At 47.0% G+C, this 23,512-nt stretch overlaps 2 protein-coding genes across 5 annotated transcripts in view; one reads left to right on the top strand and one right to left on the bottom strand.

Moving 5' to 3' along the window:
- Positions 1–223: 223 nt before the first annotated feature.
- The window catches only part of USP35 (ubiquitin specific peptidase 35), a 30,153-nt gene continuing 6,864 nt past the window's right edge, over positions 224–23,512 (bottom strand). For 2 of the 4 annotated variants that reach the window (XM_052812251.1, XM_052812249.1), the window contains exons 2-11: positions 18,201–18,897; positions 16,994–17,129; positions 12,491–12,620; positions 9,805–9,906; positions 6,773–6,931; positions 6,146–6,339; positions 5,931–6,024; positions 4,266–4,372; positions 2,486–3,701; positions 224–1,819 (exon numbers count right to left, since the gene is read on the bottom strand). In XM_052812251.1, the coding sequence (XP_052668211.1) occupies positions 1,649–1,819; positions 2,486–3,701; positions 4,266–4,372; positions 5,931–6,024; positions 6,146–6,339; positions 6,773–6,931; positions 9,805–9,906; positions 12,491–12,620; positions 16,994–17,129; positions 18,201–18,882 (2,991 nt within the window). In that variant the 5' untranslated portion in view covers positions 18,883–18,897 and the 3' untranslated portion in view covers positions 224–1,648. The remainder of the gene's footprint in view (positions 1,820–2,485; positions 3,702–4,265; positions 4,373–5,930; positions 6,025–6,145; positions 6,340–6,772; positions 6,932–9,804; positions 9,907–12,490; positions 12,621–16,993; positions 17,130–18,200; positions 18,898–23,512) is intronic. The other 2 variants (XM_052812250.1, XM_052812252.1) reach the window with 2 other exon arrangements.
- The window catches only part of LOC128153230 (thyroid hormone-inducible hepatic protein-like), a 56,695-nt gene continuing 47,749 nt past the window's right edge, over positions 14,567–23,512 (top strand). Inside the window, exon 1 of the mRNA XM_052812257.1 lies at positions 14,567–14,570. The gene's annotated coding sequence lies outside the window, so the exon portion shown is untranslated. The remainder of the gene's footprint in view (positions 14,571–23,512) is intronic.

Below are 23,512 nucleotides of genomic sequence, written 5' to 3'. Positions count from 1 at the left end.
CAAAACCTCACTAATAGGATTGTGATCTGCAACTGGGGGACACCCAGCTCTGGGCTGGGGGTCACCATCCCACCTCTGCCTGCTCCCCTCTTCCAAGCCACCACTCTGCAGGGTCGTCCCACGTCCGTGAGGTTGGATCCTTGTCTCCCATCAGCTTCCCCATCTCTTTCTTGACCCATCAGCACAATAGCTATGAATGTTGCAATAAGAATCTAGGCCTCTATGTTGAATTAATTAATTTCCTTTATTTATATATAGGAAAGGCAATAAAAGAATATGATAGTATATGCCAGAGATTTGATCCCAAGTGTCCTCTCTAGCAGACTTTCGGCTCACTTTATCCATAGCACTGTCTGTGCTTTGCCTATTCCTCCACGGCAACACAATATTCCCACCCCAATACCCCACGGTCAGGATTAGGCCCTGCATCCAGGACCTAAGGCACAAGTCTCTGCCACTTGAGCTAGAGATCTCTACTACAGGCGCAAGGGAGGAGCAGGCAAGGACAACGGCTGGGGAGGGACATGGGAGGGAGCCGTGGTCCTGTAGACGTGCTGCCCGGGGCTTAGGTTGGCCTCCCGCCACCAAAATCAGCCCCCGACCCATTACTGATTTATATAATACATTGGTTTACATAGTATGTATTTATATTGGGTTGATATAATATATCTGGTGGGCTACTCTCCTGGCAAATCAGCATTTTAAAAAAATAGCTAGTGGGTTTAGGGAGGGCTCTGTCATTTGCTGCTCAGTTCAAGGTATCCCAAACGAAAGCCCGAGTTTTAAAGGGCAGATCCAGCCCAGAAAGCCATGAGATGACAGCAGCAGAAAGAGGCTAACCAAGTCCTAAAGACACATCTGGAAAAACAGCTGTGTGTCTGGGCCCGCTGTGTACACTAACAGCATCCGGAGGTCACCAGTAACGCAATGGGGCTTTGCTGGAGCCCCAAAAACCCCGACTGGACCAGGTCAGTCTCTCTTGGCTGGAGGGGTTTGTGCCCCTCTGTCTCTTTTGGGTGCTTTGCTGCATAAAACCCTCTGGTCCACCTGCCACTGCTCACTGTGACCACGCAGGCTTGCAAGCTCACTGCCCCACCAGATCAGCATTGCCACGTTGGCTGCTCAGCATTTTTCAGCCTCTTCAGCTGCCTTCTACCTTTAGAAGTGTGTCAAGGTGGGTTCTCAAAACCACATTAAAAAAAAAAAAACCAACAACCAAGCAGAGGTCCCCCCAAAACCGACTCAGCGCCACGGGAAGGGCTGCAGACGGGATGCGCATGGGACATCTCCACCCCTGGGACCCCGCTGGGTCCATCTTCATCCCCGTCCCTGTCCCCGTCCCCTCCCCAGGCTGGAGGCATGGCTCACAGCAGGCAAGACACGGCTACGCTGAAGCAAAAGGGCACTTCTCCGAGCTGTCGGCAGCTGCTCATCTCCGCGTTAGCTTAGTTACATTAAGGCGTGAAGACCAAGTGCATAGGAAGCGGTGGGACCCTCCATGTGCCTCCAAATCAGCCCCTGAGTCCTTTTCCATTGAAATGTTCCCCAAATCCTCCTCCAAGGTGCTCACTGTCATCGGGGTGAGGAAGAGGAGCCTCTGGCTTCAGGTTGGCCCCGTGGACATTGACTATCTGGTTTAACCCGTTGGCTAGAAGACAAGTCCATGAAAGGAGCCGGATCCCCCCCCGCCCGCTGCCGGGCTGCAGCCCCCCGACGAGCTGTCATCATCCTTGTCCCTGTCAAGGTCTCTCCACCACAGCGGGGATTTCGGCAAGGCGGAAATGTAGGCGGCTCTGTTCCTCGCTTCTTTTTCCTGTTCCTGGGAGAAGGAAGGGGGAGAAATAACGCAAGGATATCTGAAGCTAAATGACCTGGGTGGGGGGATGCTCCCACCTTCCCCAAAGAGCCAGGAACCTGTTTGTTTGCCCCTGGGAGCCTCCTCCAAATTAAACCAGGGCGAGAAAGCCATGTGCTCATCTCTAAAGTTCAGTGGGAGGAATAGAGAAAAGCATTGCATCTCTCCAGCGATCAAAAACCAGCCCTTCCATGTCACCTCTAGGAGAAGAGGGACCCCTCAAATTCCCCTGGGTGCTGCTCATGTCGCATGGGACACTGCTGTTTGGAAAGCATTGAACCCCACCGGTTGAATGAAATCCATTCGAGTTTGTATTCCCAGCTCGCCCATCTTTCCCAGGCACTTAGGAGAAAATTTCAGGCAGAGCTGCCTGGAGCGGGCAACAGCAAGTCAACCCCGAGCACAGCCACGAGGTGTCTTGCACCAACCTCAACGCCCAGTTTCATCGGGAAACTGCAACCTGGGTGCTAAAAACTAAAAAGGGTTTTGGCTTCGGGGAGCAGTGGGTATCTGCACATGCGGATTTATCGGCGGGACGTGACCCTGCTGCTGCCCAGGTGGGTGGGAATGTGGCCCGTGAGGTGGGCAGCTGCAGGATCGCACCCTCCTGTGCACGGCAGCGGGAGTTACCTGCAAGTAGAGGATGTTATCTTTGGAAATGGCTTCCATCAAGTCCTTATGGAGGGAGGGTTCGCCGTGCAGGCGGCCGTCCTCGGCCAGAGCCTCGTGCAGCAGGCAGCCCTGCCTCCCTGGCCGCTGCCTGTAGAAGAGGACGTAGGCAGTGTCCTTGGGGAAGAAAGAGGTGACGTTGCTGACCGATTCGAAGGAGGAGAAGGAAACTCTGGTGTCGTTGAAGAGGTACCACTGGATTTCAAAGTCCAACTGCTTGTCAGAGGCCAGTTTCGGTGCCCCATCCCGGGGCTGCCCATGAGGGACAGTGTCGGTGCACTCCCTGGAGTAGCAGTAGTAGTGGCCACTCTCGGAGGAGATGCCTGAATGTACCACCACACTGCAGAGGTCATACACAACAGACATGAAGCCACTTCCCGGGGCAGCCCTGTCCTTCCCACGATGGCAAACCTCCTCGGTTTCCTCCGGGGTGACAAGGACAGGCAGCTTGAGCACCACGGGGATGGAGACGTTGTCCAGGATCTTCTTCCTCTTCATAGTCCGTGGGTCGAAGGAGAACCGCAGCAGCGTGAGGATGAGGTAGTGCGGACCCTCCGTCAGCTCCGCCACCTTCTCGGCATCCTGCAAGGATGCGCATTTCTCGCAGTGGTATTTATTCTCTGCTGTCAGTCTCTCCGGGGATAGAAAATAGTTGATTAAATCTGGTACGGATCTGGAGTCCTTGGGAGCACACGCCTGCTCCCCAAAAGCCAAGAGAGGGTCTTTGGCTGCATCCACACCACTGGCATTGCCACTTAAGGGATTTGCCGCTTCTCCTGGCTCCTGGAAACCCAACGTTTCCACCGGCATCGGCGGGGCTGCAGGGTCTCTGGCCATGGGGGCTTTCCTCTGGATCCAGGGAGATCCCGTAAGCTGGCTTGGGTTTTCAGGAGGCTCAGTAAACTGCGGGCCAATTTCTTCCACCGGTAAAACAGACGTGCTCCCACGCATGTGCCTGTCCGGTGGGGGAAAAGCCAGGGACAGGTCTGTGAAGGCTTCTTCTCGGGAGGAGACGTTCAGACACTTCAAGCAGCGGATCTTTGTCATCATTTTACCCCCAAACATCTTCTCAATCAATGTCTTGTTTAAGTAATGATGCTCCACCGCCTGAGACATCAAGCTGGATTCCTTGAGTTTCTGGTAGATCCTTTTTCCAGTTTTTTCTTCTTCATGTAATCTTTGGCAGGGGAAAAAAAGGCTGCATTATGCAGTGATACAATACCAGGAGGTAGTTTCTAAAGTAGGGTTTCTATTCTTCACTCTGGGGAGTTAATCCGGGTTAATGTGTCTGTGCCCAGGGGTCTGGTGCTGTGGGGAGGAGTTGGGCAGGATTTGGGAACCTGAGGTTTCCATGTGCCATTGACCCCCCCTGCTTCTAGAGGGATCACTGGGATACCAGAGATTCAGGATTTCTAGGTAAGAGAAAGGCAAAAATCAACATTTTACAGAGGAGGCTGAGTGGTTTGTCAGGCAAATCTCTGAACTTGGTACAAATCCCTTTGCCTTCAGAGCAAAGGCAGACATTTTCAAGTTCTGACCTTACCCCTAAGCCAGCCCAAACAGGGTTTTATCAAGGAGCCCCGGACCAGTCTCACCATCTTTCACCCCAAGCCTCCACTCTCCCAACTCGTCCAGGTCTCAGCCGCTTGCCCCATTTGCACATGGGTCAGCATTAAACATTACATCGGGTCTAGGAATGCCGTTGTCACCAGGCTCCGAAATCATGGCGCTTGCCACGTACCGGTCCAGCAAGTACTTGAGATATTCCGAGCAGTCCTGCTGAGCACCGGGGGTGAACCAGGGTGGCCAGGAGGCAGAGAGGAAACTCTCGGGTGAGATGGCAGGTCGCTGGCAGCAACACAGAAGAAGGAGAAGTGCATTTAACGCTAGGGATTTGGTTCTCACTTCACATAGGGGGATGGAGAGGGGAGGGGAGGCTCTTTCTGGCTGCTTTGCTGGGAGCAAGATGCGCTCGTGTGCCTGATAAGGTCCCCTTTTTTTCCCCTACAAAGGCTAATCCCAGTGCACAGGAAGACTTGCTCGGTTTGCTGCAAGCCAGGACGGTAAGGAGGAATTTCAGCCATTATTTTACATATACTTCTATAGAATATCCACGTGTGTATTTCTTCCTTCAATTTTAAAATGGTTTATTGGCCTGACCCAGAGACTTCTACTTAATTCAGCCTGAATTTAATTTGATGCTCCATTTAATTTGATCAGGATCTCTCACCAAATTCTTTCATAAAAAAAAAAAAAAAAAACAAAGCAAAAAATCCACTAAACTTCCACCCATCATTCTGATCACTGCAGGGAGGTAATCTGCATTACTGGATAATGTAATCTCTGCTGTTAGGAAGCTGCTGTCTAATTAACATGGAAAAAGACCCATGTTTGGCAAAGAAGTGAGTTTAAGAACAGCCCAAAGAAGAAAAAAAACCTAGAAGGCTATTAGGAAATTGGCAGGAAAATATTAACCATAAACTACACAACAAGCAAATATGCTTCTGTATTTGCTCATCACAGATCACAGATACCCTTACTTGACATCAAAAACTAGACTCTTCTATGATCAAATATTAAATTTAACAGGTTGTCTATATTTTTCCTCCAAAAGTCATCTGTAATGACATAATACCACAATGCAACAAGCCAGCTCTGTCAGTCAAGGCTTGGAAAATGGAGAAGCCCAGATGACTAGTTTCACACCAAGGGAAAATTCACTGGACTTTCAAAATCATGTATTTCTAGGGACAGAAAGTTATATTTCCAAGAGAGGAGCTAGATATGACGTAGCTGTATCTCCAGGAGTCATTCGTATTAAAGTTCGTGTTTGTCAAGAAAACATTCATAATTAATTTAAGGGTGTTATTTTTATTTTACTTTCTCTCACATACAGAGGATTCAAAAAATCTGAAATCTAAGGGGTTTTTTTATTATTATTCTTTTAACAAAACCACTTTTAAGGCAATTGTCATCGACTGCTTGTGCTTTGCTGTGAAGCAAGGGGACAAGCAAGCTGCTCCTGTCTTCTTCCTTGCTGCGTAGCAAGGAACAAAAACCTCTGCTTTATACCAACAGGCTTTTCAGCTGGCCACATATTGTAAACTATTACCGAAGGGACTTCATTGTCAAAACTATTAGTTATTTCATCAGTCCAACCCAGGAAGACCACAGGCTGAAGACAGGCAGCCTGGTGCGAACACAGCTCGCTTTCATGGGTGATAGGAGCTTGCCTCCTCCACCCCCAAATTAGCCTCTCTCATATAAACAAAATCTGTCCCGTTATAAAAACCCACCACGATCCACAGCTCCTTATCAGCACGTTGGAGTCGGCAGGAAGCAACTTGGAGACGAGCCTTTCCGCAGCCGACAGTCCAAACAAATAACTAGAACATGAAATAATTACCTGACTGTGCTCCAAAAACGCAAAGAGCCACTGGAGCTTTGTCATCAGGGGCTGGGAGTTGCCCTCGGTTAAATTCAACACTGAATGCCGAAAGCTGCAAAAGAAAAGCAGAGATGCAAACTGTAAGATGGAAAATCAGTGCAGGGCACGCAACGCCGGTGTGATGAGCAACGCCTGGAGCAGTCTTGAGTGGGAGCAAGGGAGCAAAAACTCACTCTGAAGCCATGAAAAGAGACTGTATGATGCTGTTCATGTAGCATGTGTTTCCCAAGTTAATTAACCCAATCTTTCCTGTCTCTGATTTGGATGCCAGGCGTGGGTAGAAGCAGGCCAGCTCGTTCTTCTGGGAGGTCCAAGCATTTTGTCCCAAGAGATGTTTAATCCGGTCTTCATTTGGAATAGGAAGAGCCTTGGAAAGAGAGATCTGTGTTACAAATCGTTATCTTTCCATGTGAAGAATTAGTAATGGGCAACAGCAAAACTCCACTGCTACAGGTGTTCACGCAACTCATTTCCCCTGCTCTTCACATGAACATGCATCCATGCAAGGAAGTGTTTAGCTGCTAGTATTAGTCCTTTAGAGGCATTCAAGATTAAAGCTATAGCTAAAACCCACAGGCTCAATCAGGACTTCTGCAGGCCCACCATAAGAAAAGTATCTTCCCTCAACTCGCCTACGTGGGTGTCAAACTCAGAATTTCAAACCCTTTGCTCTACCACAATTTGAGGTGTTGAGGTTAGGACATCCCTACCAGTAGCACAGTCCCTCTGTACTAGGCTGCAAACTAAGATGCCATTTCCACATGGAAAACAGAAAAATGGCTGAGAGGTGTGTATCTTACTTTAACTGCTTCTAGGACTGGTTCGTAGAGATCTGGAAATCCTGAGAAGCGGAAGAACATGCAGTGGATGAGCTCGGCCAGCTGCTCCAGGGAGCTAGTGGCAGAGTTGGAGTCCTCCTTCTTCAGAGAGGCCACCAGCCTGGGGATGTGAGGCAGCAGCTGGAAAAGGAAAATTCATTACGTCAAAAATGGCTCCAATTACTCGCAGAGCTTTAACACACACGCAGGGGAATGAAATTCACTCTCAGGCAGAAAGGACAGTCAACAGGAGTTGACTTCAGTCTCATTCTGGACTTCACCCTATGAACTCAACAGCAACTCTTCTGTTGACGTTAGTAGTGCAAATGCTATAGACCTCAGAGGGTTTCATGTTGCGTGACACCTGCAGGTTTGCGCTGCTGCTTCGCTGTGCTGTGATTACCATTCTCTGTGCAGATCAATCTCTACTAAATCACACACCCACGGTGGAAAGGAGCGTTATATGCTGACTGCCAAGTGCAGGGGTTCAAATCTACAAGACAGATGAATTAGCCTACAAGAAGTGTTGTCTGGTGTGCTATATTTTATTTTATACTGTATAAACTAACCTGGAATTGGTATGGTCGGGTGGGTGGCGACAGGCGTATAAACAGCACATTTGTTATTTTGCTTTCATCTAGAAAATTTAAAAATTAACAAGCAGATGCAAACGCAAATGATACGTTGCTCACGGGCACCCTCTGCTGACCCCACAGCTGCACAGAGAATTAATAACCTATTTCCAACTCTGCAGATATGCTAGAGTGACCCTGGGCACTTTTGCAACCTTTTTCATATTTATATTTTATGTTATTTTTAACCCAGAACAATCCTAGAGTAAAGTCTCAGGATCCCCAGTCCAGCCATTTCCGCGTCCTCTCTTCCTCCCTTCGGCTTCCTCTCTTCTTTCTCTCTCTCTTTTTTTCTCCTCAAAGTGTTGGAGATTTTAACGATTTTCTTTCCAACAGGAAGGTTTTTTGGGGGAAGCAAATGAATCTCAGTACCATTTTACACATCAATATTTTGCCAAGCTGTGATGGGAACCATTCTCAAAACCTTTCCAAAGTGCCAGGGCAAACACAAAAAGATAAGAAGCAAGACAGGTTTTTGCCCTGTTTTTAAAAAATAGGGGAGGAAATTTATGCTTGCTGGGCTGCAGATGGAAACTTCAAGCCAAGAGTAACCGACAGCTTTTGGAGTGTTTCAAAATTTGGATGCCCAACTGAAGACAATCCATTGGAATGACCCTATTTTTAGAAACCAAAGAATTTCTCAAGAAATTCAGGCTCATTTAAAGTGTCTCCAGCTGAGGAATGAAAAAATATCAGTTGAAAATGTTGGCTAGCTTTGCTTTTTTCCAGCCTTATCTGTTTATTATGTGAATTTTAGGTAAAAAGCCAAATGTCAGGGCTTTAATGAAAAAGTATAAAATCAAACATTAATAGGAGTAATTTTCCATTACTGCTTTTATCAGGTCAATCACTGAAAACATGCCTTTGCCTTTAGCTTTGCTTTTTTAATACAGCATTCCAGGGGCAATGCCAGTGGGAAGCGGAGCCATGTGTTAGTGTCAACAGCAAGATAAAATACAAAATATGACTGTGGAAATGAAAAGAGGAGATTCAACTGCTGCTAAAAGTGGTTTTTGCTTTTAACAGCAGAGGATTCATGAAGTGGAAGTGTTCGGATCCAGTCTTCAAGTCGTATTGTGCTGATGCTGTGCAATGCTTTGAAAGACGACCTATCACTTCAAGAAATGGTAACGGGTGCCCATATGTCGGTGGCAATTTGAGGTCACCTGTGGGATGGGGCCCACTGAGTCCAAAGGACAGTCAGGCACCTGCTTAGGAAACAGCAAAGGCTGTTTAAGAATATATTCCCTGTCCTCCGCTGCCTGAGCCCTCCGAGACGCTCTCAATGCAAAGGTTTCACCTAACGCGTCCCAAAGCCAGAGTGGCAACATCTACCACACCTCAGCTGAAAGGGTGGGAACAACATGGGGCCATATCTTCTAAACCTGCCCATGAAACTACATCCCAAGCCAGCCTTAGGGTCAGCACAGCCCCACTCACTTTCCTGTCCCAGGCCACCCCTCCACCTCCTCCCCTTTCCTTCTCCAGGCAAAGGCAATAGTGCAGGTTTGCGGTCGGCCCGCACCCAGACCGAGTTGGGCAATACTGACCATCAGGATTTTCTGCTAGGTTCGCTTTCACCTGGGCTCCTTTTACAACGCAGTTCAGCTGTACAAATGGCTCAGCACGAGGGAGAAGCAAGCGGTCTAAGAGCAAGAGCAGGGAAGAGGGGAACCTCCTCTTCTACCTGCAGGGCTGGCAAAAAAACAGGTTAAAATGACTGCAAGAGCACTACAGCCACTGCTGATGAGACCCTCGGTGTGGCTTGACGGGCCATCCAAGATATATTTGCATTAACTGCATCCTCGGCTGGTGGGCTTTGAAGTTGAGAGAGGACCATGGGGATGCACTTGCCCATAGAGATCGCTCCTCCAGCTGGTAGAGCACCGCAGAAAAAAAAGTGGAGCATGCACACACACTGCACACATTTCAAATCTGGAAGCGCCAAGCCCCAACCAGCTTTATACTGATTTATCCCTGGAGATGAGCCATCCAGCTGGTAAGCCTGAAGAGAAATTGGAGGAACCATCAGAGGAGAAAGCAAAGCCTGACTTCTCGTCTGCACCTCGCTTTCTGACATAGGGTGATTGCTCTGTCTGTGGCAACCAACTCCTTATAGGCTCAGGACTTGCCTCTGCATCTCAGCACCGGCTCCATCGTGCCCAAAAAGCTGTTTGGGCTGCAGGAGAGGCTACCTGCAGCTGCCAGGACAGGCTACAAGTGGATGGACAGGGTTTGGTTTACATCACTCGGTGAAATCAAGCAGATGAGGGAAATATTCCCCAATACCTCAGCCCTTTAGGTTCCCTCCCGCCCATGTTGCCCCACAGCATCATTACACTCAGGGCAATGCCCTCATCTGAGTGCCAGACGCAGCCTTACCAAGTGAAATGCCTCGTGGGAGTGCTGGAAGCTCAGCAGCATGTACTGCAGGACGGACAAAGCCCCCTCTCTCACGATGGGGTACAGCAACTTGGAGAAGACCTGGTGGGCGACAAAAAAAGCAAATGAGAAGGCAGGATGGCACTGCAACACGCAGGAGAAGGGGCTGGCAGGAAAGAGAGGCACTGGGCATCTACCACGGCTGCTGGTCTGTTCCTACTCCACGCTGGATGTTGAAGCAAGCAGCCTGCAGCCAGGTGTCCAGAGCACGGCCTCAGAGCATCCTAAAAATATCGCGTGGGTTATCCTCACTCTTGCAGGCTTTTGCAATGCCTGGCACAGTGTCCTGGTTTCAGCTGGGATAGAGTTAATTTTCTTCTTAGTAGCTGGTACAGCGTGTTTTGGATTTAGTGTGTGAATAATGTCGATAACACACAGATGTTTTAGTTGTTGCTAAGTAGCGCCTATCCTAAGTTAAGGATTTTTCAGTTTCCCATGCTCTGCCAGCAGGTGTACCAGAAGCTGGAAGGGAGCATGGCCAGGACAGCTGACCCAAACTAGCCAAAGGGATATTCCATACCATAGAACGTCATGCTCAGTATATAAACTGGGGGGAGTTGGCTGGGAGGCGCAGATCGCTGCTCAGGCATTGATCAGTGGGTGGTGAGCAATTGCATTGTGCATCACTTGTCTTTTCTTGGGGTTTATTTTTTATTATATTCCTTTTCACTATTATTATTATTATTATTGTTGTTGTTGTTGTTGTTGTTGTTAGTATTACATTTTATTTTACATTATTTATTAAATCATTCTTATCTAAACTGCAGGGACAGCACGGCCTCAGTGCTCGGCCCCCCTGGGCCTGGCAGCTGGGGGGGGATGCCCCGTTGGACACCCCATGTTGGGCACCAAAAAGGACTGTCATGGTTTAACCCCAGCCGGCAGCTAAGCACCACCCAGCTGCTCACTCACTCCCCCGCAGTGGGATGGGGGAGAGAATCAAAGGGTAAAAGTGAGAAAACTCATGGGTTCAGATAAAGACAGTTTAATAGGGAAAGCAAAAGCCGTGCACACAAGCAAAGCAAAACCAGGAATCCATTCCCCATTTTCCGTGGGCAGGCAGGAGTTCAGCCATCTCCAGGACAGCAGGGCTCCATCACGCCTAACGGGGACTTGGGAAGACAAATGCCATCACTCCCAACGTCCCCCCTTCCTTCTTCTTCTTCTTCCCCCAGATTTATCTGCCAAGCGTGACGTCCTACGGTCTGGAATATCCCTTGGGTCAGTCGGGGTCAGCTGTCCCGGCTGTGTCCCCTCCAACTCCTTGTGCCCCCCCAGCCTCCTCGCTGGTGGGGTGGAGGGAGAAGCAGAAAAGCCCTTGGCTCTGGGTAAGCCCTGCTCAGCAGGAACGAAAACATCCCTGTGTTATCAGCGCTGTTTTCAGCACAAATCCAAACCATAGCCCCATACCAGCTACTGGGAAGAAAACTAACTCTACCCCAGCCAAAACCAGCACACACAGGGACGTGCAGACCTCTGTAACACTGCTGCATCTCTGTACCTGATGGACAAGGCCGTGCAAGCACAGAGGGATGCTAGATTTTCTAAAATGTGCCTCTTCTGTTTTATTGTGATACTTGGAACTTAGTCACTAACCTTTCAGGCAAAGAGATAGAAAGCAAAGGCCTTTTTCAAAGCCTAAGTAATGATATTTATCCTACTTTACAGAAAATGGCGTAAGTTGACAATGGCCTCTACCCTTTTCAGATCATACTTCTGAGAGTTTCCAAAAATCGCATGTTATTTTAAGGGCTGTGTCCCTTTCCTATGCATTAACAATGAAAGGAAAGATAAAGAAAAGCCAGAGATGCTTGGCTGCTCTCCCACTGCTCAATGCATGTGGGGGATCACAGGGACAAATGCAGTTATTGATAATGTTCCAATACTGATAATTATAGTCTTGATTACTCCTATGGTGACTTCCACTGCGGGCTCAGCCAGGTGTTATCCCCCTTATACGAAGGAGGGAACAGCAGGACCACAGCATGGAAAAAGCTTTTGAAGTGGCAACCAATTTCAGCACTTGGTCACACGGTTTTCAGAGAACAGCAAGTACTCACTACTGAAACACGTGATGGCAATGGCAGTGGGGGCTTTATCTGCGCTGGTAAATGAACTAAGGCCAGGGTACAGGCTTTAAAACTGACCTGTGACTGTGTGGACTGTTAACATGCTCACTGGTATGTATTTTGCCCGTGCCAACCAGCACTGATCCAGGCACAGCTGAAGCAGAGCGTGTCACGCTCCCAAAGGCAGGTTTTACAAAGCTCCATAGTTTGGGAAGGAATGTGTTTGGTTGGCTTGAAAATCCTTGGCTTCTTTTATTTCATAACCTTTAAGATATCAGTACCTCTGCATACCAAGACCTAAAGAACTGCGGGTCGTTCTGGAGGACATCATTCCTAGCTGCAAAACCAGTGTCAGCCCCCCACCCCATACGCAGCAATGCAGCATTCGCAGAGGGTGCAGGGGACACAACGGTCCCTCCAAACCCCCTTGGGACAGCATACTCTCTTCTATACATCTAAAGTCACCTCTCGCCCTCATTCAGTTGAAAGGCAAGAAGACATCTCAGGTGCAAGGAGAAGTCTGTTGTTCACATTCATGTTTAAAAGAGCCCACTGACCTTTTCAATTTTCGAAAGAGTAACTTCAATCAAGATGCTGAACTTTTTCACCGCAGCCAAACCCTTCAGCAGAGCAATGATCCACTTGTCTATGTTCTTTCCCAGGGGCCAGGACACCCAGTCGATCATCCTGAAATGAAATACAAACTCTTAAGGTAAATTTAATGCACATATTGTGAAAGTCAAGCTCAGCTCTGGGTTAAACCTCCTCCAAATTTGTTTCTAGTCAGTGGGATGACCAAGTAAGAGATGTGCCCTTCCTAAGGCATTTTACATGTTATTCAAAGCACAACAGAGCCTGAAATGGAATTACCCCAATGTCATTATCACACTGTGGTTCATCAGAGGACCAGACCCAAGTCCATAGAAGAAAGCAGGGATTTCTTCCACTAACTTCAGTCAACTTGAGTTCAAGTTTTTAACACTGGTACGGTGTTCTATATACCACCTGCAAGAGGTGTTGATCAAGGTCTCTGCATTGTCACCATTAGAAAACAAGTGATACCGATATGATCTCTGCATTGTTACTTGTAAGGAGAAAAACACTCAGATTCAGATCTTTTCATTCTCTGTGTGGGAAACATTGATTTCCAGAAACACATTTAAAAAAAAATACTGGTAACCCTAATAGAAGCCAGATATTCCTGAATGACACAGCTAACAAATTTCATCTATAGCCACGCAACCAACATGTCATCATGTTTCTGCAAGTAATAAGTACTTTACAGAAGCCAGTAATAAAAAACCAATCTCAGACTAAGTGATGACAGACTGTTGCTGTTTAAATTTAATGTTAAACAAAAATGGGAAGCAACTAAGGCTTGAGATCTCCAAGGGTCAAACTTTGCTAACCATTTCAGTACCTTTGATTTGAAGATATCCCAGATCTTCTGTCTCCCACATCAGTCCAGCTATCTTTTACCCAGTCAGTCCCTTTTGCTTATCAGCCTGTATCTCATGCAAGATACATGAAGGAAACACAGATAACTAACCACCACAAGGCAAAGAGCAGGAATAAATGAAGTCTACAAGGAACTAGAAAAATAAAAGGCTAGTCAGTAAAGAAAGCTTGAAAAGCAGAATATGTTGGGATGTTGAGAAATACCAAAAGTCAAGCCAAGATGGATAATAAAGCAAATACCAGAAAAGCTTCCACAGACATTTGCATGAGAGGAGAATAAGGAAAGCCATGCAATCGCTGTATACGGAGGATGTGATAGTGATTAAAGATATGATATGGCCTCTAGATGTGACTTCCAAACTAAACACATCCTCTGCCTCCATTTTCAGCAAAAGGAAGGAATTGATCAGGGTGACAAAGAGGAGGCAGATAGAAGGTTTGACAATGGAAACAAGAGCAAGGACAGCTGATGTGAAAGGAAAACATGAAAAGTTCATGAACTCCAAACGAGGAGTTGGTGATTTCCATCATGTAATATTAAACTCTGGTAGGTTTTAATGACTCTATAAACTTTGGCGTGGTGCTTTATGACGACAGGCAATGAGGGGATGACTGGAAAGAACAGATAGCGTGCCACAGGGGGTTACCATAGGTGCCAAAGTCAGCTTTGTCAGGATATATTAATTTCTAGTCAAAGGACAGAGGTAGATCATATCTGACTGGCTATCTGAAAGGAGGTTGCAATCTTCAGGATCTAATGATGTTAGCACAAACATCCTGAAGATGGCGGTGAAATCTCTGATGATGTAAAGTGGGGAGGCATCAACAACACAAGAGGAGGATCAAGGTATCATGAGGAAGACCCTGAGGATTAGAAATGCAGAACTGGGAGGAAATGTATTGATTCAAAATGCATGCAAGGCACAAGAAATGGACGCTATGTGACGGTAACTCATCTGCTTGAAGACAACCAGCCAGGCACCAGGTGACTACAAGTTCCCAGTGTAACCATAGCCATGGAAAAGACCAGCACCATGCTGTGGTGCAGAAGAAAAGGCGTTTTCTATGGCAAAACAATGACCTCAAGCTCTTGTCCAAGGCCGTGATGAACTGCACCTGGAACCTGGTGCTCAAAGGTCACCATCGGTGTTCAAGACCAATGAACTGAAGTGGGAGCGGGTGTTGAAAAAGCCTGTTAAGGTGGTCAGGGAAATGAAGAACACTTACTGCAAGAAAAGCTTAAAATAACCTGGCTTGTTTAGCACAGCCACAGGAAAGTAGAGATGGGAAGGGACTGTTCTGCCTGCATACATTGAAGGAATAAACACCAGGGAGGGAAAAGGGCTATTTCAGCTATTTATGTTGGCATAAGATCAAATGAACTATAAGATGGCCAGAAATACGTATGGGCTGGCTATTAGAAGAGAGATTTGAACCATTAAAGCAACCCGGTGGTGGAACAGCTATGAAAGAAGGACAGTGGGAGCAAAAGCCTTTCCTGCTTTGAGGGGTGTAGTTGAAGATTCATGAAAGGGGTCTGTAATGTCAATGCCTATAAAGCAGGGAGATGGAACCAGAGATCCAAAGGTCCCTCTTCACCCTATCTTCTTTTACACAGGCATAAAATAACCTTGTCTGCTTTAAGCTATTTTTTACCAGCACTAGTGGCTAAGTTACAGTCCTCCCTGCTGTCTGCCTGCGTTGCTACAGTAGGAAGAAATTACATTTTAATTTAATTTACTTTCCACAATGCACAATCCACTAACGTTTTGGAAGCCAGGGCCCTAATTTTCCAAAGGAGCCATTGATTTGGTATGCTAAACTTTTAAAAGCTCAGTTCCTGATTTCCAGAGGTAGCAAGTGCCTGCATTGCTGTGTGACAGCAGATGCCTTGTTCATCTGGACCTGGGCTCTTTGAAACAGATACACACCCAGGAAAAAAAAAACAAACAAAACAGCGAGTACTTCTGAAGTCATGGATGCACATTAATAGAGTCTATCTGAAAAGAGACAAACTCTAAAAGAAACTCTCTAAAGGAGATTGTGGTGTACACTTACACCAGCAGGTGCCAGGCTTGCTTTTTTTTACCACTATTTGTTCTTTAAACGCTTGATCAGAAGCTCCACCCCACAGCCAGTTTATTCCCCTGCTACTAACTCCCAAACCTAAACTTTGGAGGAAGAGACTTCTGTATGTGACCAGTTTTCCAGGGATCCTAAGCTGAAAGATCTTTTCAACTAGGACATTTTTCTTTGATTTTCTAGGCATGGAGCACACGCTCATCGAAAGGCTGACAGTAGTGAAGTTTTCTGGGGCACCCGTCTGCTGTAAACACGCTGCCAAAACTTCCGCATTTCTCCTAAATGATCTTAATTACATTTTGCAGGCATTTGCTTAATGTTTGGCTAATGCTGAGTAATGATTTACTCATCCTTCTGTGTGACAAAGAATGTTTTAAGGAATGATGCAATTGACTTTGCAACCTCTATATTTAGACACTGGTGCTCTTACAAGATTTATCGCCTGGAGCTCGCAGCTGCAGGTTCCCAGAAGGAGAAAAAGATGGAGAAGAGGGTTAAGAACTGAACTGATAACTTAATCTTTTGTCTTGGGTTGCTCTGGACTCTGGGAAAACCATGACCTTCCCCAGCAAGTCAAAAAGAAGCAACTCCTTTCTGCATACATAAAGTTCCCATCAGGAAAAATTTGTGTTTCTGTCATATAACTTATGGGGGGACACAAATCCTGTAATAAGAAGAGGAAAAGAGATGTTTCCAGCAAGATCAAGTCACAGCAGCTCCCTTGGGTTAAGCGTGTGTGCTACTGCATGTCAACGTCACCCATTTAAGTGGAAACCTCTAAGGCAAGCATGGGTTGAACATACTCCTAAGCAAGTCTGGAGCAAGGCACTGGAGCACAGAGGAGCTGTAGGACTTGGACACAAGTGTGCAAGGAAGATCTGGTGATGCCAAAGAGGGCACTGACTCTGCAAAGACCAGGTCTAGCATGTGAGGCAGTATTTCACCCGCTACTCTTCGTCATGCCTTGACATCTCCATTGACTTTGCCTGCACAGAGGTCAGGGATAAACATTGTACAGGACCAAGATCCAGACCAGCAGCACCACATCCATCTGACAAAGATCAAGGTGGGATCACTGAAACAGCTGGGCATACCCCCCTCTCCAAGATTTTTAGCTGTGACTGGTGATTTAGGACGATGTCCTTCTGAAGGGAGATGGGAATCACCATGAAGTTCTGTAAAGCAGATTTTTGTGAAGAAAAGGCTCTCAACAGCTTCTGGAAAAAATCAAAACTCTTCAAGATTTCTTATGTTGGGCATCCCATAACACTACTTATTTCTAAGAAAAAAGAAATATAAACAACAACAAAAAATCAATAAATAAAAAGTCTTTATTCTAGTTCTCTGTGCCCTCAGGGCTGGAAGGAAGGATCCAGAAATTCCCTTTCCCCCCCCCACTCCTCAGTAGACAGCACCAGCCAAACTGGTTGGGATAAAACCACGCAAAGGAACTGAGTGCAGCTTTGGTGCAGGTTTTTCTCCGAACTGAGAATGACATTCGCTAATGCAGCTTCTCCTACCTGCCAATGGCTGTCATCATTTGCACATCAGTGATGCTGTCATCGTTGGTTAGGTTTCTTATGACGCCATCCATGAGCTCCAGAGGGACAAACTGGACCACACTGGCCAAGGCGTTGGATGGCGCTTCCTGCTCCTCTGCAAGAGATGGATGAGAGCCACCAACGAAGATGTTAGTTGCCGGGAAAACCAGGCACATGAGGTCATTTCTCATCTCTAAAAGCCAAATCATTTCTGCCTACGTAAATGGAGCGGATAGTCAGCTGGTGTAAATGAGCAATGCGGAGTCCCCACTTAGCTGTGCTAGGAGGACAATTTCCCAAATCCCAATGTAGCACATAATGAGGTTGGGTCATAGCAGATGGGCTGTTGCGTGAAGCCATACGCAGCCCAAAGGGAGGAAGAGATCACAGGCACAAGAGTGTTCTTGGGCCAACCCCAGCTCCCAGATTTCCTCTGCGTGCTCTCTTTATACTAAGTACTGCAAATAACTGCAATGGGATGCAATTGCAGTTTTGCCTGCCTGGAGCACCCTCCAAAGGATGAGGCTTTCATACAGAGGGCACTGAAAAACCCATCTCCTCGTGGGCTGAGGGACAGCTGGAGCAGGAGCTCACCTGCTGGTAGAGAGTCCAGCCTTTCATAGCATTGGTACCCCCAAAAATCTTCTGAGACCCTCTGCAATAACCTAAAGGCCCCAGAAGTTGGATAAATATCTTCTGTCCCACCTTAAGGTATGACCACCCTCCAGAGAGATAGTAGTGCTTCCTACCTCTAGATCGGTGAGAAATAACTCCTTAGCTTTGTCCCTAGTTTCTGGTAAGGAGCAGGCTGTGGGGTCCCATCAAGTCAGCCATAAGAGAGTGACATTTCTCAAAGCTTTCAAGTCCCACTCTAACCAGCCGCAGATAAGGTGCTTTCCATTAAGCCCAGCTGATACTGGAAAGTGCTGAACACACAAATTTGTGCTGCAAATATTTCAACCCAGTTAACAACTCCTGTGTACAGACTCTGTGTGGTTTCAGGGGATATTGTTTCCCTAGCTTAAAGCCCTGGGTAACTTTTAGAGATGCTTGTTTATTGTATTTCAGCTGTGGCTGCATTTCTGGAGTGGATGAAAACCATGCAAGATGTCAGACTAATCAAATTTGACTTCATCAGAGCCAACATTTACATTCCCAGCCTTTTTTTTTTTTTTTTTTTAATTACCTGTTGAAGAAATGATAGTGAACAGCTCCTTCAAAGAGGGCAGGATGGCTGAGGTCTGAGTCCTCCAGATCCTCTGCAGCAGACCGCTCACTTTGTTCACCTGCTCCAAAAACTCCATGATGTCCTCTTCCCCCTCGGAGATGCACTGGAACTGCCCGATGCATCGGATCAGCTGCTGACAAAACAAGACCTGGTGTTTGCCCGTGGGAATGCACTGAGGATGTTGGGTTAAGAGTTTGCTGATCTTCGCGCATTGCTTGGGGCTGGGCCTCTCGCAGACTTTCCGGAGCACCTCGATCCTCAATAAGCTGAAGATGCTGTTTGCTGACGGGCTTTCCAGGACAAACTGCAGTCCTAATTGGATATAATCGAGTACATAATGGCTTCTCTTCCCCAGAGGTCCATAGCCTTCCTGGAGGAGACTCAGCAGGAAGCGAACATTGAAGAACTCCTCAAATTCCTCGGGGTGGTAGTGGCCGTAGACCTCCAAAACCTCTTTCCCAATCTCTCTTTTATACTTGGTGTCCCCTGTGAGATAAAGCTTGGTAGACAGCTCCAGCATAGACCAGCATTGCTCGCTGTCCATGGGCTGCTTTGCTGCCTCAATGACGCGCCTCACAAGCCCTTGCTTCACATTGTTGGGGTATGAGGACATCACCACGGCTTCCAGTATTTTATCCATCTCTGCTCCCAGCTGCTGAAAGAGAGGAACAGAGCAGCAGATTAGTTCAAGCAGGGTCTGCTGAGCTTTCAAACCCAGGTTGGCAAGGGACGTCAAAGAAGCAGAGCTTGAGAGCTGTCTAGGACCACTATGAAGATGATAATTCTTGTGCCCTTTTCATGGTGACATTCAGAAAAGTTTCCACTCTGGTGATGTTTGACTGAGACTAAAGCCCCCAGACTGAATGAATACACAAAAATACAGAACTTCTACAGACTAATCACACATTTGAGCATTTTTGTCTTGTAAACAACCAACTGCAATCTTACACTTGACCCTAGGGATGGATGAGCTTCCTCTCCTCTATGGGTTCAGCAACTCAGCATCGTACCCCATGTTTCACAAAATCCAGTGCCCACTGGAGGCAGCCTGCCACAGACCACAGAGGGGCTGAGTGGGGAATTAGGGGAGCCAAGGTCTTCCACTGGCGTCTGCTGGCTCAGGTGTCCTCAAGAGGCGAAGATGCTCCCAATGATTGTCTTCACATTCAGGGAAGGAGAGAAAAGCCCTGGGAAGCAGAGATGGGATTGCAGCCTCTCTGTGCAATAGCAGGGGTGTACGTCTGACATTTAAGCCGTGCTGCCAGCCACTCCGGCTGAGTGGTGCAGTCTTGGCTGCTCCCCAGGGATCTGCTGCATTTGTATGCAGGACCAAAGCGAGAGGGGAGAGAAAATGCAGAGTCAGGCAAAGTTTCCCATTCGTCACAGCCCAAATTCAGCAGCAATAAAGCGTTAGAGGAGAGAGTGCTTAAAAAAACCCCTAAGGATTTCCCTGGAAGAACTCAGAACAACATTTATAACCAGGTGTTGGATGTACTACTACACAAGAAACTCCGTTACAGAGTGATAAAATTAGACAGACAGGATTTCTTAAAACATATTACAGGGACTGTATAAAGGCTTACCCACCACGGGTCCCCCCAGTGCGATGCGCTGCACAAATACACGTTTGGAGAACGTCCGTTCCTGCCTATAGCCTGAAACAATCCATGTGGGAGGGAGAAGGAAGGTACATATCATCTTCACTACCTAAATGAGGGATCAAGGCAGGACAGATCCATCCACGCTCATGGGTGTCTGACCAGAGTAATAATCACCACCTTTCTGTTCCTCAGTTTCCTAATCTGTGAAATGAGGACAACACACAGCAACTCCTAGCGGGGTTGGTTGAAACTTCCTTCGTTAGCACTTGGAAAGCATTTGAAGCGGGTAGTGTTATATTAATGAAAAACATGCACCCAGGTGGCATGTACAAGCATGGTTTTCACAGATGACATCCAGAAGGGACCTCAGAGGATGCCATCCAAGGACCATCCCATCCCCAGAGTAAGCCTGTATCTGAGCCAGAGAGTGTCTTCTCTCCTGGTAGGCAGCTGCTTGCTGGTGGAGAAGAAAAACCCATGCCAGATACAAACCTCGAGCTCTGGCTCGCAGCTACTTGGTTGGGAAGCCTTCCCATTCGACCACACATCACCTCTTCCCATCATTGCTTCACACACAATCTCACAGGGTGAAAGAAACCACGATACATACATGGCCACCCCCCCATCCAGCAATGACAGCAGCCTATGCTGCAATGGCTCTCCAGGCATCACCTTGGCCTTTCTGTCCCCTGCATGTTGACTCATACAGTTCTCTGTTCATGTGCTGGATTTATTTTTCCCCATCAAACACCACAGCTGCCTTCCCTGCAACAAGCTATGGCAGAACTAATTCTCCTTATCGCATTGTTTTCACAGGATAGAAGACATAAAATGGACTCTTGAGGGACCAGCCTGCATTAAACCAGTAACAAATGAGGACAAGGTAAGAGGAGAGAATAAAAGCCCACAGGTAATGTCTTTTCACCTCAAACAGAAAGTACCACGGTGACAGCAAAGGCTAAAAGCCAACCTGGAGAGCAGATGGGGCTTGCAGACAGACCAGAAATCAGGAGGAGCAGTTGTCCTAGCTGTAGCTTAGTGGTCACCTTGGCCATACAGAGGTTGGCACAGACCTGCCGTCAAGCTCGTATCCCCTTCACCTCCTCTCTGCAGCTTCACAGACTGAGTTCTGACACCCCAGACATCTGGCAGATAGATAAGGGACCAGGAGGAGACAGGAGGATCTACAGCGTTCACTGGTTGTGTCTCACCGTTACGTAGTTACTTCCCTGGAGAAATCCATGCTGAGCCTGGCACAGCGGTGTGGAAACACCACCCAGGCAGGATGGTCAAAAATGGCTACAGACCTTTTAGACCTAACCCCATAAATTACAACAATCCACAGCCCACTGGTGTACACGGTGTTGGGTGGCCTCGCTGCCTCTCTCAGGGGTGATGGTTGTCCACTGCTGTCCCCTGTATGACTGGGATTTAACTACTTTAGCATTGCCAAACTTCACCCAAATTTTCAATGCAAAGAGTCTACTGCCATCTGAATTTAGAGATAAACTTGTAGCTCCTGAAAGGGCTTGGTTCTTTCTCAGGCTGATCACAGAAGGGGATGTGAGGATGGGTCACCCCAGCCTTGCTGTCTGGAGTGCAACTAGGTCTTGTCTGACATAGTGTGGCAAGGACAAGGCTGAAACAAAATCCCTCCATCATCAATAGACAAACAATGGAGAATATCTAAAGACTGTAAAGGCAAACCATCTTCCTCATCAGAAAATGTCGTAGCGTCTCGTATTGACGTTAGGACCTCGAAGACACGTGGGGAGAACCACCTGAGTTGACCTTGGGGTGGAGGGTCCATGCTCTCCTCACCAATGAAGGACTTTACAGTACAAGGTTGGGCTTTAGGTAACACAGTCCCACCTACATCTCTCCAACTACCCTGGTGTCAGCAGGAGGGGACAAAGAAGACCATGTTTCTGTTGTGTATCATCAGGGTACACCAAGCTGTTCTCTGGGTGTGGGCCAGACAAAGCCAGGATGGAGGATGCTAGCAAGGGAGCTCCTAAGAAGGAGACATTTATAATATATATTACAATGTTAGAACTATATTAAAACAACATTCAAGTTGCTTTATAATATGTAATAACAAATATTACAGTCTTAAAACTACACTAAAAGAGCATTCTATGCTAAAAGATCATTCACATGTCAAAGGTTAGGAATTAAGATGGCTAATTCAACCCCAGCACAGCTCCAGATGCTTTCAGAGAGATATTATTTAAAGGATCTCATATTAACCTTTTTTTCCCCCAGGACCTGCCTGGAGAATGAATCAGGGTTTGCAGTGAAGGAGACTGTTGTCTGTAAGATCACTGTCTCATTTGTTGTAGAAATTGGAAGTGTGTCATAAATAACCCAGGGAACTGCAGGAGAGGGAAGGACAGTTTCATTGCTGGGCAGCTGAATGCTGCCTTGGAGATCTGGTTCCTGGCTCTCCTCTGTTTAGTACTGGAATAAAGAGACTAAATATTCAGATAATCAGGCTTCTCTAATGACTGCTCCTGAAGTGGAACAACCTTTCTGCACTTCATCTTCCTCACTGGCAATAACAACTCACAGAAAAGTTGGAAGGATCGGCTCATTCCTGCTTGTAAAGAGAACCGAGTTCCTGGAGCACACGAGGATGCTGTAGAAGGTCAAAGTGTTAATTATTAATCTGAAAAGCCGCTTTGAGGTTTCCATCTGTTATGTAGCTCACATAGAACAGAAAGTACACAATATGAGCTTTGCAGTGAAAAAGAAAAAAATCCCATGAAATGGCAAAACTGTTCTGCTCCCCTGGTGAACAATTGGCAGGAGCAACATGGGTAAAATCACAGAATCAGGAGGGAAGGGACCTTGGGAGGTCTCTAGTCCAACCCCTGCACAAAGCTGAAATTAAACTAAGCTGCTCAGTCAGGGCTTTGTCCATTTAGGTCTTGAAAACATCCCTGAATGGAGATCATACAGCCACCCTGGGCAACCTGCACCAGTGCCTAATTAGCTCGTATTGGGAAGTTTTCCCTTATTTCCAGTTGGAAACTCTTGTTTCAATTTATGTCTGTTTTTTTCTCATTCTCCTGCCATGCACTGCTGTGAAAAGCCTGGCTCCATCTCCTGAATAACCTGGGGGCTGCTATCAGTCAGTCCCCAGTCTTCACCAGTGCAAGAGGTTAGTCCATCCTGGGTGAATCCATGCTGGGTTAGCCCATCCCAGGTGAATCCATGCTGGGTGAATCCATCCCAAGCGCAGGACTTTGCATTTGTCCTTGTTGAATTCCACGAGGTTCTTGTCAGCCTCAGCCTGTCCTGGTCCTCCTGTATGGCAGCCCTGAACTCAAGCGTATACTTGACTATTCCGCCAAGTTTGGTGTCACTCACAAATCTGATGATGTGAATTTCATCTCCTCCTCCAGGTTGTTGATAAAAATATTAAAAAGGAAAGGTCCCAGGATAGTTCCAGACAGTTTCCTACCCAATTAGCACTCCACCCATCTAGACTGCAGTTTCTTTTGTATCTTTGATACAAGGATGCTGCAGGACATCATCTCAAAAGCCTTACTGAAGTCAAAAAAGACAACATCCACTATTCTCCCCTCATCCACTGATCTACCAGTCCATCCTTAAAGGCCATCATGTAGGTCAAGCACGATTTACCCTTGGTAAATGAATGCTGGT

Source organism: Harpia harpyja, chromosome 17 (genome assembly GCF_026419915.1).
Source record: "Harpia harpyja isolate bHarHar1 chromosome 17, bHarHar1 primary haplotype, whole genome shotgun sequence".
Taxonomy (NCBI): Eukaryota; Metazoa; Chordata; class Aves; order Accipitriformes; family Accipitridae; genus Harpia; species Harpia harpyja.
The sequence above is the reverse complement of the archived record's forward strand: the minus strand, read 5'-3'. Positions and strand labels throughout refer to the sequence as shown.